Source organism: Orbicella franksi, chromosome 11 (assembly GCF_964199315.1).
Source record: "Orbicella franksi chromosome 11, jaOrbFran1.1, whole genome shotgun sequence".
NCBI lineage: Eukaryota > Metazoa > Cnidaria > Anthozoa > Scleractinia > Merulinidae > Orbicella > Orbicella franksi.
The window spans coordinates 20,732,127-20,751,345 of NC_138155.1; the positions used below are offsets into that span (position 1 = coordinate 20,732,127).

A 19,219-nucleotide genomic window follows, 5' to 3' on the forward strand; every position below is an offset into this window, starting at 1 on the left:
AGCTAAGGATGCCATGTTTGCCGATTCGAAGCGCAGTTTGAATAGAATACGGAGCACAAAATGATAAAGAAAAAACCCTTTGGTACAAGTTTATACACGACCTGTCCCCTAGAAGATTCGATTTTTCATGTGAATTTAGACCGAACTTACAAAATAGATAAATATAAGATCTTTACAAAACTTGGGAAATCTGTTTTGTATGCACTTTAGACGAAAAGAGCGAAGAAAGACTGTTATGGTAGATTGATTGACTGTTAATTGAAAATGTTGGTAAGCTAGAGCTGAAATCACTAATCGGTTTTTTCAATCCTTTTTTTGTTTTAAAGAAGTTCCTACTCACGATCTGTTCATTGATTTTGCGAACGCGCAGTGGACCTGAAAGAACCATTAAGTAGTCTGCAAGAACATGACACTGACATGACAACACTAAACATTTCCACTTTCGTTTTCATTTGCCCGCTTATTAAAGCACGTCAGTAACAGTGACAATTTCGTGCCTGACAGAAGGCAAATAAGTGTTTATGGTGGATACGAACGCCCAAAAACTAATTTGTTATCGGAAAATTGTGAACGAATATCGTAATTAGTCCAACGGTAGCCTCGTTTGAAATCGCATCGTGGCACTAGACGTCGGGACTTTAGTGGGATACTGATAATTGGTCGAAGTGGAGGAGCATTCTCCATTTTCAAAACGGAAGAATTGAAAAATTGATATGTTCGTGATGTACGCGACCTTCATTGCGTAGCAAGATTTGGTCGCGATACCTAGTAAGTGGATTCAAACGTGAAGGTGGCTAAAATTGAAATCATTTTAACGAAATGAATTCCTTTAAACCATTAAAAATGACACGAAACAAACAAGCAAGTGGTGAATCTAGGGGAGGGGTCTTCGGGGACCTCTGTACCCTCCTCTCCCCCTCCCCCACCCTTAACGATGGAGCCTCGATCCGCTAATGAAGCGCGACTGTGAATATTTAATTTCGTTCTTACTTATCGGTACACGTGGGTTGTGAGTTCTTGAAAACAAAAGTCAACAATTCGTTGAAAGCTGGCATATTTTCAATCTTATTCGGTAATCAAAACCTTAGTTTTTGCTCTTTTGAGTTTAATCAATATGGCTATGAGTAGACCGTTTGGACTTTCCTGGGTATACTAGAAAACTCGACTTCAAAGGCAAACGCCCCGAAGGTTTTCGTGATAGATAATCTGTTTATAGTGCCACAGGTTGTGCTTTTGATGTATACCAAACAAAGACTACGGTGTCGAAAATACCCTCGCCAATAAAATATGGAGAACATTACACAGTGGCGGCAGACATGAATTTGAGCAGGGCCGTAAAATCAGTTTTCATTTCCATGACTACTTTGTTGAAACTAACTAATAGATTTTTCAACTCTGCTGTTTTCTTTTATCCTTTCTGACAGATCATGAAGACCATTTTCCATTTGGGCTGTCTGCTGGCTGCTCTTTTCGTGCCTTGCATGTCAGATATATACATGCACGTTCCACCTGGATCAAACAATCGATTAAACGGTGAGGGCGAGAACGTCCAAAATGCCAACAGACTGTTTGATTCGCAGGTAAGGTCATCTTTTAATTGATGCAATAACAAAATTCTCGATTTTGATTGGTCTTCCGCGCGCCTATTTCTCACGTGATTGGCACGCAGTCACGACCTTATAGTTACAACGTTTTGAACTGGATAGCTTTAATTGGACACCAATGTTGTGCGCACGTCATCAGCTGCACTAAAATGGGTTCTTTTTGCTTTTTCTCCCACTTTCAAACTGATAAAAAAATTACTTAAAGAAATTTTCAAAATCGTAGTTCTCATTTGTTTACGCACGCAGCGGTCCATTGTGAGATTTGAACGAAAGTTGTCTTCGCTCACAGATCACGCAGGATGAACAAAACAACACCTCTGAATGACAATGAATTTGGCATTCAGAAGCAAAAACGATATTATTTTCACAGTATAAGCAAACATAAATCCAGACCTGGCCTCAGCTGTTCGAAATATATCTCTTCCCACTGCAGTGACATATCTTATGGATAACATTGCGAGCAAGCGCTGAGCATTTTGACCACCAACATGGCACTTATAAACGAACAGACAGTTTGACCTGCAGCAACTTCTTCTTCTTACGCCATCTTGCGGCCCGCTGTAAGATTCATTAGTTCTCGCGGCTTCTTGCGGTTTCTTGCGGTTAGACGTTCAACTTCTTGCGTTTTAAATGTTCTTACGGGTAAACCGCAGGAAAAAAAAGAAAAAAAAAACACGGCATTTTTACTTCTCGAGGCGGGTTGCGTGTTCTTGCGCGTGCAACATTTTTGGGCTGTACTGTATATATACAAATATTTAAAAATATTTTAATGACCTTCTTTCTTTCTAGAATAATGGTAAAGCTGGATACAACGTGGGTGACGCACTGAACAGCCGGGCAACAGTGAATGCCATTAACGAAAACAGACAGCTGCCAATGGTAAGAGATACAAAACGTTTTAAGTGGTAGTGGTAGTTTTAAACATTTCCAATCCGCAATAATTATTCTACTTATTCAATTGAAGAGAACAAATAATACCATGATTTCTCATCAGTGGACCCACGCCAAAAAAAAAAAAAAAACGGATTGTTTTGCAGTCTATGACAAAATGCATTGTTAGTATTTATCGAGACAGTGCACAGGCGGCGTAAGCTAAAGCTATGCAACTGATCATACATATTACGTAAGAGAGGACATCGTGATTAATTATGGGTAATAAAGGCAACTATGCCACCAAATACAGCGTTTGTATGGAAACCAAGTGTCAAATATTCTCGATGAAATTTAAATTTTTTGATATTAATATATTTCTGAATTGAAAACTTACAATTCTAGGAAGAAGACTTAACTCGTCAAATTTGAGGAATGTAGCTGTGTTCGAAAATGTGCGATTATTTTTGTTTTCTGTTTTCCACTACGATTTGTCAATAAAGCACTGAAGCATTTATAGACGACGCTGATGCATGGAAAACAAAAAGTGTGATTTATTTACTTGTACTAGCATGACAAAGTATTATTAAACTTAAACTTAAACTTAAACTTACAGATAAAACGCGAGTCGGATTTCTTTATGTAGTGTACATGATTGAATATTCTATCTATTCGGCTATAGTTTTGCTATTATATGTGCAATCTGAGCTAACATGTCCTTTTTTCTTTTAACCCCTTTTTTTGCGATATAATAGCAATTTTACATGAGTGAATGCGGTAAGGACGCTAAGAAAACGGAGGTGGAGATTATGTGGACAAATCAACACGGAACAGGACAAAAGACCGATGACATGGTAGAGTCACAAGTCATCTTACAGTACATGTGCCAGGATTTTCCCGAACAGAGGTTTCCTGATGGCAAAATAACCTCTGCCAGCACTGATTTCCAATTTCATACTATCCGTAACGGTCAAACAAAAACTCAACAGTCCTTTTATTACGCATACCCTGAAACAAGCTACGTCAAAAAGACTTATGGACTTCACGAGCCATACTATTTTTACCACACCTATTACGCAAGGGAGCGAAACAAAGGTGAGAGTATTTAAGACATACTAGAGCTGTTTTTAATTGGGGTGATTGTTGAAGAGGCAGGAAATAACTGGAGCAAGACTAAATACAGAGAGTGAGAAGAGGTTGTCACACTGCGAAACGCTTTGAAAATTCGTTTCAGCGTTGTGAAAATCATTGCGAAAAGTGCAAGGTCTGAATTCTACCTTACACAATGATTACGGCAACAAAACAATCGTGAAAAATGTTTGTTGCAGGGTATGTTATATTAGGCAGCTTTTTACGTAAATTATGACGGCAACAAAATTGTGAGGCATTAATTATGGACAAGCTGCAATGACAAAACATTCCCTAGTGTAACACCGCCTCAAAGTATCACATGAATTTTGACCTTTTTAGGTCAAAGCCATACTACGGAATACCATTACTTATTTACCAGATATTTCTATGACGCCAAAAGAGTGAAATCAACCAATTCTTGAGAGAGGAACAAATTATGGTCTGTTATAGCCCATTTTGAAGACGAAAATGTGGGAACTTCAAAAAATTAGACCAATTTTTTTTTCCAAGTTGTAATCTATTCAGACACACTTCGTCTATGACTAGATAGTTTTGTCCATTTTGTGGTAATTGATCACACCACTGGACCGTTATTTTTCGGTTTCTGTTCATGCAAAAACATTTTTATGTCTTCAAAATGACACCAAATATCCGGGATACTTACCCTTCAAGTGACTGGTGTTTAGTGAGTAAGAAATTTATGTGACCGGACAAATTCGAATTTCCATGTCCTTAGCTGTTTTAGCAGGTGCTAGAAATTTAAAAGCAATGAAATATAGCAGTAGTTACTAGGTTACTGTAGTCAGACAGTTTATAAAACTCAAGTTTGAATAGAACGAAACCAACTCCTTTTTTCATGCCATAGGCTTATTTACCGCTGACCAATCCCTTAAGAACAAGGACAAGGCAATTTACACGCGACAAAACGCTGCAGGAACAAGAAGGGGCTTGGAAGTCCCTGAGGAGCGTGATTACTATCCCTACTGGGGCCCCACACCGTGGAGGGACATTGCTATCCTGGTCAGCGACAAAAAGACCCTGGATTTAATGAAGAAATACGTAAAAAGTCCCAATTATGGTTATAAATGTGAGTTTCCACGAACGCTTTGGTTGTAACAACGTCAAGGGTGAAACTTTGGCAGAGTAATGCTGTGCAAATCAGCATGGAAACGTGTTTAGAGTGAACGAGTTTCAACGAAACACGTTTCTCATAATATTTGCTATTGCATTGTTCACTTCAATTGTTAAGTTCAACTAATTTCATATGCTCGCGTAAAATTTTAATGAAGCGAAAATACCGATTGAGATCAAACTTCTGTTTGGATGATTCGTGGTTTAATCTCACCTGTTAAGCCCTTCGGGAACCAAGGCCACTGCAGCGCTTAACAAGGAAACGACCTTTGCGCCTACGTGTTTCATCTGGCTTGGAAAGAAAATAACTAACAGAATTGAACTTCCACGGATAGACCCAAATTCAAAAGAAAATAATGTTGAATCAACTGCACATCCAAGTGAACATTTCAGAACGAACGGTAGACACATGCTTACCAAAGGAAGTTTATTTTTAAATTAATCAGTAAACCGCTTATGTGCTAAACACATATTTATTCTTTTTTTGTACTGTTACCGTTGTGATTTGCCTTCATCAGCTCACTCTTTGTTTGTGATTTCGTTTTCTAGACTTGTGCATGAATCAACAATCACAAAAAGGCGCTTTGAAGTACATTAATGCTACTGAGTGCATAGCGGCGGGAGGTAGATGGACACGATTTATCACAAATTTCCTCGAAAAAAGCGAGGGCGTCCTGGACAGCTGCATAGACAAATCAGTTCCCCTGGTAAGAGGGTTGCCGTACGAGTCACATTTATTGTCACAGGGAGCGGACAGGAAAAAGCAGTACGTCGTTGTGCAGGACCCCCCTGAAGTAATCTACGCTCCTTCCACTGTCGTAAACCACAACGGAGTGAACATGGAGGGCAAATTTTCGTCGTACAAGTGGAAGGTTCCTTGTTTTCCTACCAACACAACTCAAAGATGCGTGTTGCGCATAAGGTGAGTCAAATACTAAAACCACTCTGGACCAACCTAAAATGGACTTGATGTTGGAGTTTCAAAAAGTTATTTTCTTTCTTCCATCCCTTCTTACAATTGCAAAGTCTTACTATTTTATTCAAAATAGAGCTTAATCCCCATTAATCTTGTGGAAGAAGCTGGAAAATATTCATAATTCTGTTCATGATATGATCCTGATCGCCTGTATTTTTACATCCACTGCTGAAGATATTAAAATTACAACACATGCATTATGTGCACGTATCTTTTTACAAAGTCCCGAAATGCCTGGAGCCTTTAAAGACCTACTTTATGTTTGCTTTTCCCTTTCCTGAAGTGGCCGACCAAAGTACACTAAAGGCAGAATTTTGTTGCAACTGTTATACATTACAATCGAACCTTTCAACGACATTCACATTGGAGACAGAGTTTGCTAGCCGTTGTACAAACCCTCTCCATGCAGTTTTTGTAGCTATTTAGAGTTAATATTTTGAGAGGGTCATACTTCCAGTAGCTATTCAGTTATCTTTCAGACAAATTTTGATGACAAAAAAAAATGTTTTTATCTGACTTGCGATTGTTTCATTGGAAACCATAAAATCCACGATAGTAGATCCAAGATGGGGGCTTAATATTATGGTCGACTTGTAACCAAATATTCTTGCAGGGGATTCAGTCGACATGGTATCCATTGACGACAAAAAACTTTTAAGACTGATCGTGACACAGAAAAAAAAAACCATGGCAATCAACACCCCTCTCCCTTTTCCACCAATGGTGAGTGTCTGACAGCTTGACAAGTTCACTCAGTTCAAAAGGCAGAGTGCTCCAGTATGCGTTTGATGATTACAAATCAAGCACCCATAACTTTACAATTCTTCCAAAACTAACTTTCAAACGGCATGACGTTTCCAATTGTCTTTAGACGTTTACTTAAGTTACGTTTTTCTCTGTGTTATTGTCGATGACGATTCTATCAATATTTTTTGCACAGATACAACATTACAACCGATGATGGTCCGCGTGAATTTACTGCTAAAGACAACGATAAGTAAGTCATTCCTGAAACCTTTGACTTAAATAACCTAACAATACTATGAAAAATAAATGGTACACTTAGAGCCACCTCGTATAGCAAAAGAAACAGCACCACAACCGCACCACAAAAAAAAAAAAAAAAAACAGAAAAGAAAAAAGTACCGCTAAATAGCTTTCATTTGTATGGTCACAACTAGGCTTTCACCCACAGACTTATAATTTAGAACCACCTTGTACAGCATAATAAACAGTACCAGATGAAAGTACTGCTCAATAGCTCTCTCATTTGAATGGTCACACACCAGGGTTTCATCCACAGACTTAAAATTTAGAACCACATTGTACAGCATAGTAAACGGTAACAGCACTGCTCGATAACTTTCATCTGTCTAGCCACACTTTATGATTTCGTCCACAGACTTTAATGTTAAAAGCACCTTGTACGTACAACAAAATATACAGCACCACAGCAACGTACTGCTCAGTAGCTTTCATTTGAATTGTCGCACTTCAGGCAGTTTTACACACGAACTCAAAAGTTAAACCATCTTGTAAGGCAAAATAAACAACACAACAGTAAAGTACTGATGCCCAATAGCTTCTATTTGTCTGGTCACACGTACTTGAGGGTTGCATTCACAGACTTAAGCGTTAGAGTTTTATAATGCACTCTTTTTCTTACTTTTTGTCAAGCCAAACTTTATAAAGAAATAAAGAAATAATAAATATATGAACTTCTCTTTGAAGGCTTCAGAATAATCCGAAAACTAAAGCTACAGACGGTACAACGGACCTTCAACTCGCCTTGAACACAGCTCAGGTCGCACGAACATTCCAAGACAGAAGCCATGTGATCCTACTTAAATCAAGAAACCTTCTTCCTGAAAAATACCAGAAGTCCAATATTTACTACATCGTGGGAATGGGAAAGAGAGGAAACATTGTGCAGACTTATCCCGCCATGGAATATCGCTTCTTTCCCGAGCGCATTACAGTTACAACAGATGATGTAATCTGTTTCGTCTGGTCCGGTAAGAAATCCTTCATAGCTCAGTTCAGTTGAAATAGACCATTTAAAAGTATTACATGATTCGATATAAGAGCTTGTGGATTGAAGACTAATCTGAGGATTGTCGGTAATAGCAACAAGCAGATTTATTCTCGAACATAAACAAACCTCACATCTTACAGGAACTCTTGTTCTTCAAACGCTACTATTAACTTACAGTTCGGCAGTCATGCGCAGAGACATATCACCCTGGCAGTGGACCCTTACCCCTGGCTATGCCTGCCTGTTCGAAACTGCTCAAGAAAATCATGGGAAATCCTTAGAATTCCCAAGAATATGTTACACTCTACTCAATCTCGCACAGGAACTACTACAAAACTGCAATGACAACACGTTTTCTCATCGATCCTCGTTTCGTTTTTATTCTCGCCAACGCGTGGGATTTTCGATCCCATAATAATAAGTGACCTGGGGCTGGGCCCAGTCCCTCACGTTCTACTTGTAACACACTCCCCTCCAACAGAAATGTCGTCCCGACATTATAACAGGAAATACAAAACCAAAAAGAACAATGGTTAGGAGGGAGCGTCAGTTCTCGTCATGTTTCAAACTGAATACTTATTGTGGCAGTTCCATGATCCGCAGGTTTTGTCTTTAACAGTTTGTAACTAGAGGGAAAATCCAACACAAATTTCGCTTATGAGTTAAGTCACAGAAGGCGAGCAACAGGTCTGCTTGTCCATGGTTAATACTCGGAGTAATCAGTTGTGACTTCAGGAGTGTTCATTACTGGTTTGTCCATATGGGCTGTGGTATATACTGCAGCTGTGGAATGAATGGGATGTGCGGGGTGCAGTGAACACACCGGCAGTGAGGTACAAGCCAGTTGGCCATGACTTGGTAGGGAAGTATCACCTGAGGGCATTGAATTGCGTTTACTACTGGGTTTAAACGTTGGTACTCGGGTACCCCCATCTGACTGTAAGTCAGAATCCGAGGGGGTCGTCTCTCCCTTCTAGGTCGGGTAGCTCCCTCTAGGTGTTCCTCTGAATCTGAATTGTCACTTTCCTCAGGGGCCATATCAGTCACATCTAGGACGGATGAATTTGGCACTGATGAGTCACCAGTGTCCACTTGTGGGTCAGGTTGGTCCCTGGTATCTGACATAGTGGCACAATCTTCATTATCACAGTGGTCCTGTGGGTCCATAGGAGGGGTGTCTACTTCCGCCGGAAAGGCTATTTCATGGGTGACTGGAGAGGACAGTGTGTTCATCTCATACTCATCATCGGAACTCTCTCCAATGTCTTCAGGCTGAGGTGGCACTCTAGGTCTTAGTTGGGTGGTCTTGGATGATGCTCTCGTTGGTTTAGGCAGTGGTAAAGCATCACAAGGAAGTAGCAAGTTACGGTGTAACACTCGTTGTTTCCCACGGCCAAGTTCTGGCTTTACTCGATAGACTGGACTATCAGATATGCGTTCCTCAACTACATAAATTTGCTCTTCCCAGTGTGAACGGAGCTTTCCAGGTCCTCCCCTTTCTGAAAGGTTTCTAACAAGTACGCGGTCGCCGGGGAGTAGGACTGCTGCGGAAGCCTTCTTGTCGTAATACACTTTACTCCTGGCTGACGATTTCTGGGTGTTCCTAGATGCTAGGTCGTAGGCCTGTCTCATATCTGCTTGCCACGTCTTTACATAGTCCTGGTAATCACCCTGTTGAAGGTCGTTGTCTAGGTCAAACAGCAAATCAACTGGTAATCGTGGGGAACGGCCAAACATCAGGTAAAATGGCGAGAACCCAGTCGTTTCGTGTCTTGTGCAGTTGTACGCATGTATAAGCTTGTTTAAGGAATCTTTCCAGTTCGATTTCTTTTCCTCCGGGAGGGTCCTTAGCATCGAGAGTAACGTTCGGTTCATGCGTTCTACCTGGCCATTGCCCTGTGGGTGGTATGGAGTGGTTCGCGAGCTGGCAACTCCACTGAGACGTTCTAGGTTGTGGAACAATTTGTTTTCAAACTCACCACCTTGGTCGTGATGTATTCGTGCTGGGAAACCGAACCTTGGGATAAACTCATTGTAGATCTTCTCAGCAGCAGTACGGGCCGTCTTGTTGCGCGTTGCATAGGCTTGGGCATATTTGGTAAAGTTATCAACAATCAGCAGTACATATTCATATCCACCTTTGCTCTTGTCCAGATGCAGAAAATCAATGGAAACTACTTCAAAGGGTGCTGATGTCATCAGGTGCATCATAGGTGCTTTCGTGACTGTGTTTGGTTTCTTCTGTTTGATGCATCTGCAACGTTGTGTCACAAAATACTCTATGTCACGGTACATATGTGGCCAGTAGAAGCGGGACCTTGCAAGTTCTGCGACTCTCTCCACTCCAAGGTGTCCCATCTCTGTGTGTAGTTCTTTAAGTACCACTGGGATGAAGTTGTGTGGCAGAACTAATTGTATCTTAGAGCTTGTTCTTCGTCGCAGGATACCATGTTCATCAACTTCCAGTTTCTTCCATTCTCTCATAAGGTTGGTAACTCCATGGGGTTCATTCTTCAGTTGGCCACCACCCGGTTTGATCCCGTGTGTCTTGTAGTAAAGCACGCGGCATATAGCACTATCCGAGTGCTGTGCCTCCTTGATTTCACTAGGGCTGAAGGGTTTTAGATTCAGATCCTTTAATGTCGGTTCAGGAGTTGTCAAGTCTGCGGCAATTGCCGTAACCCATGGGATTGTGCCTTTTGCCTGTTCCCTAACTGCTTCCACGGTTGCTTCAAGGACATCTTTGGATACTTCCTCTGTACAATCGCTCATATACTTGTCTATGTCCAATGGGATTCTTGACAGAACATCCGCGTCAACATTAGTCTTGCCCGGTCGGTACTTGATTGTAAAGTTATAATCCGCTAACTCGGCCACCCACCGATGCCCCGTGGCATTCAACTTTGCTGATGACATCACATACGTTAACGGGTTATTGTCAGTGAAAACAGCGAAGGATGGAGCATAGAATAAGTAATCCCTGAATTTGTCAGTAATTGCCCACTTTAGGGCCAAGAATTCTAACTTTCCTGAGTGCAAGTGGTAGTTCCGTTCCGCGGGCGTCAATGTCCTTGAGCCATAGCCAACAACTCTCAATTTCCCCCCTTGTTCTTGGTAGAGCACCGCCCCAAGTCCTTCGCTTGAGGCATCCGTGTGCAGTACAAATGGTCGTTCAAAGTCAGGGTAAGCCATTACCCCTGGCTGCATAAGAAGTTCAATTAGGAAGTTTAATCGCTCTTGGTGTCTTTCATTCCACGGGATTTTGTGATTTGATGACGATTGTCCTTTCGATGTCGGCAACTTCCACTTGGGGTGCTGTTTCTGTCCTTTAGCTCTGCTGGGCTGGTCACTGCATTCTTTAACTGAAAGTAGGTCATAAAGGGGTTTGGCTAATCTGGAGAAGTCGCGAATATATTGGCGGTAATAGCTTATGAAACCCAGGAGTTTGCGCAATTCACCAACAGTTCTTGGTTTAGTTTCCTTAAGGGCTGCCACTGCTGCAACGTCTGCTGAGTCCATCGTGTAGCCATCTGCTGAGACTATTTTGCCTAAGTAACGAACACGGGGCTTAAACAACTCACATTTCTTTGGCTTCAGCTTGATACCATACTCCTGCAAACGTTTAAGTACCTTTCGCACATTGTCTACATGCTCAGAAAATGTCCTACTGTACACCAGGACATCATCAAGATATGGAATACATATTTCATCGCGGAGACCTTCTAGGCATTTCTCCATGTACCTCTGGTAAGCTGCCGGTGCATTTTTAAGGCCAAAAGGAATCCGGTTCCACTGGTATAAACCCCAGGGGGTGATGAACGCTGTTAGATGTCGGTGTTCTTCTGCTACGAATCCTTGATGATATGCCTTTCCTTGGTCTAACACTGAAAAGTAAGTGTTCCCACTGAGACTATTCAGGATGTCTTGGATGCGAGGGATGGGCTGGCGGTCATCCTCAGTTTTGCTGTTTAACTGCCTATAGTCAACACATAGTCTCAGACTGCCGTCTTTTTTTCTCACACACACCACTGGGGAAGAGTAGGGTGACTTTGAGTTGCTTATCCAACCACGATTGATCATATCCTGCAAGTGTGACTTTACCTCTTCGTACAAGGGCTTTGGAATTGAATTGTATGTTTTTTGTACTGGGACGTCATCTCTCAGGTTGATTTCCAATTTCAAATGTTCGGCACATCCAATGTCACCATCATCTATAGCGAAGGCCCCGGATTCTTCCCTCAACATCTCCTTGACAATCACCCGTTGCTCACTTGACAAATGGCTCAAGTCAACTGGGGGAGTCCACTCTGCTTTACTTTGTTCGGGCTGACTTGGCTCCCGCTCACAACTGGTTGCCTCACTCCAAGTTTCACCTTCCTCTTTCTCTTGTTTCTGTTCAGCTTCGACTGGCAGTGGCGTGACGGACTGCACTAACTGTATAGTGCCCAGTTCTGTCCGCCTACGTAAGGTCATCTCTCGTTCGGTGTTGTTGCATACTGGAACATACATTCGGCTCGAAGACCTCGGGGAGATTCGGTGGAGACAGCCCTGAACTTCTAGCCCCTCAGGCCACGCCCCTTCCTCTTTGGGCTCAAACACAACAGGCAAATCTTCTTCTAGTAGTCCAAAGTGTACCTGACATTTGACTCTCACAGTCTCTCCTGGTGGAACACGTATGTCTTGTCTGCCGACTCTGAGCATACCGGTGTCAGCTTCATCATCCATACTTTGGATGAAATTAACCAGCGCTCTTGCTTCGCCCTCTTTCACAGATGGGAACGAGTCATTCACTATTCGGGGCAATAGGCTGGTTGTGTTGGGGCTACTACTCCTCTTAATGACCTCTTCAATGACATTAAAGCCGATGATGGGATACTCCTGATTATCTTCACTTCCTATTAGTATGGGTACTGTCAATGGCTCCGAGTACCCGTCCTCCCCAACCAACTGGGACTCCACCTCAATCCAGCCATCATATGCGATTTTTGTACCGTTCACGGCCTGGAGATTTAATCCATCTTCCCCCAATAACTCGCTTATGTCTCTTACTGGCTCGTTTGGTAGGTTAATTTCTTTCCAATGTTTGGACACAACACAAACTTGAGCTCCGGTATCCCACAGGGCATCCACCTTTTCCCCTTGAATCAAGCAGGAAACCACACATTTTCTTCCCACTAATTTGGTGAGTTTAGAGCGTTGTCTCGGGGTTAGGTGGGAACTGAACGACGTTTTCAATGTTTCAACACTTGCCCTTTCCCTCAGTTCAACTTCGCTAATGGCTTGACATAGTTTCTTATGCTTCTCCCAATGTTCCCTTTGACAAACTTTTGAACAATAGTGGCTAGTATGGCACTGTGAACACCGCAAGTATTGATGTGCCCAATCCTCCCTCTTTCCACAGTTCATGCATTGTTGGGACTGCTCATGAATCGGGGGGGCTGCTCCTTGTCCCGTGGGGGCAACCCTTGTCTGTTTCCCTGGGGGCTTGCTGAGTTATAGCCCCTTCGGCTTGACCTTAGGCATTGGTAACTGAAGTGGCCGACATCACCACAGTTGAAACAATGGTTGCAACGGAAACCCCTTCCTTGTCTTTCACAATTCCAGCACCCTCTAGGGCGAACCCTCCCTTGCTCTACAGGGTTGTACTGTGGGTGAGGGCTAGCGCGGCTTTGTTGTTCCATGCCCTCCCGGATAGCAGCCAATTCCGCTTTCAACTCTCTAACTTCAGTAAGAAGGTTAACTTTTGGTGGCTTTTCTGGGGTTTTACCTTCAACTGAGGCATGGCTGTCATCATGGGTGGCCAATTGAGCTACAAGCTGTGTGGGGGTTCGGTTTGTGAGCTGGTCATGACGGGAACCAAGCTTCTGCATTCTTTCTGTTTCATTACTAACTGCTGCATTCAATTTCTCAAAAAGTTCTTCATCTTCCACTTGGGTGTTTTGCAGGCATGGTTTTATCTCCATTTTAATGTTATCATTCCGTAACCCAGTTAATAATGAATGCAGAAACATGCACTGTACCAGCTTTGGGTCATACTTCAAATCAGATCCTGCTTCTTGAGATGCAAACAGTACTTTCTGCTTTAGATCAAGGAGGCGAACAAGAAAGTCCTGAGGGGTCTCCCCAGCTTCCTGTACTGCCGAACTGAGCAGCTGATACATTTCCGTAGCCCCCCTTTCTTGGTAATGTGACCGGAGTATTTTACGTAATCTGGCAAGATCTAGATCGGGCTTACCTTCCAAGTAGCTCCTCAATCTAAGGCCTGGATTGATAGCTCGAATAACAGCCTCGACAATTTCTTCTTCTTTATAGCCCCGTTTCAATCCAGCGTTAATTTGGTGAGCAAGACTGGTAAAGCTCAAGCGATCTTTCTGACGTGAATCTCCAATCTGTCCCGATATTTTAAATTCCTTCCTGAACGGTGGAATCGCTGTGGTTTCTTTAGGCGTAACTGCATTTGTGCTTGACTTGACAGCAGACTTCTGATCCACATGTTCGGTTTTCACACCACCCTCTTGTTCACTCTTCGCGTCCTTCGTTGCCGGTTTCTTTTCTTTAATTGTTTCTCTGAGATTCGTTAGTGCTTCAGTTCCGAGTTCTTCGGCGTCTAAATATTTCGTTAGGATTTGTATTAACGCCAGGCGTCCTGTATCCGTCTCTTTAACTTCGATATGTAGCCCCGCACAGATTTCTCGAAGACTCGCTTCGCTAAGCTGACAAATTGCTGTTCTCACCTCTATCTGAATCTCTTCGACGACTTCTATAGACATTTCGGTGGTTTCTTTGTCACGTCGGGGTCACCAAATGTTACACTCTACTCAATCTCGCACAGGAACTACTACAAAACTGCAATGACAACACGTTTTCTCATCGATCCTCGTTTCGTTTTTATTCTCGCCAACGCGTGGGATTTTCGATCCCATAATAATAAGTGACCTGGGGCTGGGCCCAGTCCCTCACGTTCTACTTGTAACAAATAAATCCCAAGAAATCTAGGGAATTCTCAGAAATTCCCGGGAAAAAAAAAAAAATTTAAAACGCTGGTGAGTCCTAACAAGAAAGAAACGGCTATTCATGAATGTCACCGCCTGAGTAACATGGATGTGCGCATGCGCAAGGTTTTGGCCATACCGCTGCAGCTGAGCGGTGCCGTGAACCACTGCTTTCAGATGGTTTATTCAGTTCAGTTCGTTCAGTGTTGTGACTTCATGGACATTTAAGGAGTTTGAATAAGTCTCACTAGTTTTTTTACCCAGCTTTTGGGTATAGACTAATAGGTCAAGGAACGGTCACGAACCCTTTCAAACTTCAAGACCGAAGAGAAAGGTGACGTAATCTATGTTAAAAGGACCACTGCCATGCACAATCTTTCTTTTAACGAGTAGTGTCAGTGAGATTTTTGCCGTTTTCTGGTCCAAACTGCACTGAATATTTGTCTACGTACCCGTGTTAATGCTCTTAGAACACCGAAAGGGAAATATCCAGTGATTTCCTTAGAGGAAGACCAATTTTTGCTCGATTTTTTTTTTGCGAACACAAACGTAGAACTGTAAAGAAGCGCTTCTCAAACCATCTACTCTTGAAAACTCAACAGGGAGATATCAAGTGAGGTAGTAAGAGTGAGTATTAATGCAGTAAGATTAATTTACCTCACTGACTTTGTTTCGTAGGGTCAAACAACAATCCAACAGGTAGAGCTGGACAAGGAACAGACCGTGAGTATCCAGTATCAGCTTCGGTCAAATTTGATTTGAACCGAGTGTTACCATACAAATCTACTAACAAATACTTTGCAGTAGTGCTATGTTTGTACGCAGGTAACATTGTACCCTCCCTTTTCCAATGATACAGATCCCTTTTTCAGTCATCTTTTCCTAAACCAAAGAAAGAGCAGACAACAGCATCATGTGAGGCTCTAAGCTTCCCCGGCCATCACCTGAGTTGTTCCGAGCCATAAAATAGTACATGTACTCTCTGAGCATTGAAGAAGAAACTCCTCAGTCGAATTTTCTGGGATGTCTTTTCGAACTCCGAACAGGGCTCAGTGAGATGAATGCATGACTGACTTTGCTACTTTTTTGTCGCCCTTTTAAAAATTCAATGCAGTAAGACAAAAATGAACATGTGTAAAAGAAGAATGAAAGCAATATACATACTAATATGATTTATAAGCTTTTCTAAAGAGGAATGTTTTAAGGGCAGTTAGGGAAAAAAAAAAACTGAGCGAACATTTTTGAGAGAGATCATGCAGTAGTGGTGTCATAAGTAAGATAGACTGCTGACAGTATCTTATTTTCCCGTCTTTCTCGAGTTTGATCGATCAACCATTTTTTGCCCCCATAGCAACGAGGTCCTGGTGCTCAGGCTCCCACAGTCGAGAGGGCCAACCGGTTCTCGAGGCGAGAATGTCGTTCAAGGGGGGGCAGTTTTTGCTCTCTCCTTAGGTTTTTTTTCGCGTCGTGACATTGAAGATGCTCCATAAACGAATTGAACAATCCACGGAACTCGACGAAAACACACTGACTGTGAACAGTCAGCAATTAAGAAGTTAGCAATGAGCAGGAGGTTTGATATGTAAGTTAAGAGTAATCTATGAAGTGCCGAAAAAATTAGGAGGACATTACAAACTATGGGTGATTCGATGGAGAGCCAATTATTTATTTTGGAGCACGGTTGCACTATTATCCTGGTGTTTTGCTACGGCGGGTCTGGGAACAGCAGCATTTTGAAAACCACGAATTTTGTCATATCTAGGTAGACCATATAAAAGGCCCACGCAGGTGTTAAATAACTAATGCATTGACTGAAAGTTAACAACGCTGAGCGACTGTTTCGAAAAGTTACCAAGTTTCTGTTAGAACACATCATAAAAGTATTATATGAAAATGTATTTCGCAAACACCTTTAGCCTGTAACGAGCAAGAAGTATTTTCACGGGAACCAAAATCTACATCTGATCTCATTTCAGGCACGGATCGCACCAACGTGTGCTGGGTAAAGGAAGGATGCAGTTCACTCAAACCCTCTGCTTGCTCCAGCTTGCCTCTTGAGGTGGTTGATCACGTGGATAAATTTGACGCTGAGAAGTTGAACCTGCACCTCAACACAGGGTGTTACACTAGTGGCAAAGTTGATTCTCTACTGAACAGCGCACCGGCCTCCTGCAATCCGCCGTGTTTCCGCATCACGAAGCCTGGGGAGTACTGTTACATGGGCACGCGCAATAACAACTTCTCCAACCGACGTCACGTGGGGCAGATCACTGTCACCGGCGACGAGGCCAAAAGTAAAAGAGATCAGATCGAACAAGGCGCCAGGGACTCGGAAAAAAGGAAGTTCTTCCGGTTCCCGAATTACTCGAAGGAGGAATAAAATCTTGTTGCTTGTTTTTTTCTTATGATTAAGCACAGCACTGTAGCACTGAAGCATGCATTAGCAATGCACTACACCGAATTTCTGGAATGGAGGAAAAACATCTTGCTTGTTTTTCGATGATTTTGCACAGCATTGCATAGGACTGTAGCATGCATTTTCAATATAATCAGCAATCTCAGAAATAGTGTAGGAACAACACTGTCTAAAATGTGATGTCGTTGAATAAAGATTTTGTTTAAAAAACAAAGGTTCCCTTTTTTAAAGTTTTTATTAAGCGGCTAGCAACACTCTTTAACATTTGCTCTGACTCTTGACGTTTGCTATTATTGTCACTGGTCGCGAAAAGGAAACCACGGATGTTCAATCACTTGTTGAAAGCACTTAATTGCAGCAGAACTGGATTTTATTGTTGTCTCATTCATGGCTCCTCAATTAAGGAGCGTACATTCACGTCTTATCAACTTCACGGTTAATTGCTGACTCTAAAGGGCTGGAGGGGGGAAACAATAGAGCAACGCCCATCAAACGAGATTCCGGTGCCCCCTCCCCCCCCGGATCACGTCCCAGTTTTTTGATTTTGAGCTCGGGCCGCCTGTGATTTGTAAGGCATTGGATTTAGTAGCTATTGCCTGAAACAGGCCTCAATCATGGCATTTAATAATTAACACTGGCATAAGCGTCCGAATAATCACACTATTTCGTTCTTACTATAGACTTTGCTTTGTCGGTGCTATCTCATACGTATGCAGCTTATGAGCCAGAACGTGTGCCAGGCACTACAACGTCAATATCTGATGTTATTTCTCTGCACAAGACTTAGTAGCGTGTCACTAGAAAACGTGTGTTGTTGTCCACCGGCTGTTGAATTTGTTCCCTGGGATAAAGTCCCATGGGACACTGTTGTTCCCTCGGGGGTTTGTTGAGGAGTTTCCTCCGCTGCATGCAGAGGCATCGCTTGGACGTTTAGGTTGTCTTGCACCAAATATGGGACTGCCTACTCGCACATTTGTGCTTCTCATTAAAATCTATCAAAATACATTTGAAAAGAACATTGTGCTAGAATTTTTCTAGGATTGATTGAAGCTCGGTCCGCTCGACACAAGCTGCATGCCTGCTGAAACTGGAAAAATACCACATATTGCCGACCCTCTAAAAAAAATAATATTCGCTCAAAAGTACCAATTCTTTTTTTTCAACTATAGATATATCATAGCAGTTTGTTTAGCCATGTTGCAATTATAATTCAATGTTGTTCCGTCAACGGTTAACGGGGGCGGACCCAGGAATTTCTGAAAGGGGGGGGGGGGGTTGTACACTATTGTAGTAACCTTTAACGCCAATGGAGTGGAAGGCGAGTTACGGCCCCATACCTCTGGCACGAGCTCTTAAGGGGTCCGGAGCCATGCCCCCCCCCCCCCCCCCAAAAAAAAATTATGTTTCCGATTTTTCCCTCTAAAACGCCTTTTGCAGCATCCCCGAGACTTCAAAAGAGTTGTGAAGGCATGATATAAAATCGGGAATTTATCTTATTTCTCAGCCAGGAACCAAAAAATAATAATGCATGATTGAAAGGGACAGCAGTATCATCAATAGTTATTTGTCGTTTCTCTACATACCTCATTAATCAAACAACGTAGCCTGAAATAGTCTTCTAGGATGAGCTTTTACAAAGGCCTCGCTTATCTCGTCTACCTCGAATCTCTCAGGGTAATGCATAGCAATAACAGCGAGATCTGAAAAGCGCTCTTCAGACATCGTTGATCTGGTGCAGGTTTTGATCCGTTTCACGAGCGAAAAGGACCGCTCAGCTTCCGCACTACTGATTGGTAGGGTGCACGCAATGAGCAGAAGACGATGGATGTTTGGAAAAGCATCCTCGTCACACGCGGCAAGTGCTAATAGAAGATTACTTGGAAGTTTCTTCTCTGCTGACTGCCACATCGTTTGCCATCTTCGCAGCTCATTCCCAAGGGATTTGGGAAATGGAAGGTCATTCTCCCAGAACAGAATGCTTTCTGTTGCTTCAGATAGCTCCAGGGTGTTTTTAACTATGATTGAGGGTACTAGATAAAGAAGGTGACGGGCGTGGCGATCCTC

At 42.5% G+C, this 19,219-nt stretch overlaps 1 protein-coding gene across 1 annotated transcript; it reads left to right on the forward strand.

Annotated features, from left to right (window-relative positions):
- Positions 1-671: 671 nt before the first annotated feature.
- On the forward strand, positions 672-17,588 carry LOC145502965 (protein DD3-3-like). Its single transcript, XM_081482382.1, has 9 exons — positions 672-1,580; positions 2,394-2,483; positions 3,230-3,569; positions 4,471-4,692; positions 5,286-5,658; positions 6,653-6,709; positions 7,444-7,727; positions 15,418-15,462; positions 16,716-17,588. The coding sequence occupies exons 1-9, from the start codon at positions 1,428-1,430 to the stop codon at positions 17,117-17,119; spliced, it is 1,968 nt and encodes a 655-aa protein (XP_081338508.1). The 5' UTR covers positions 672-1,427; the 3' UTR covers positions 17,120-17,588.
- Positions 17,589-19,219: the final 1,631 nt, after the last annotated feature.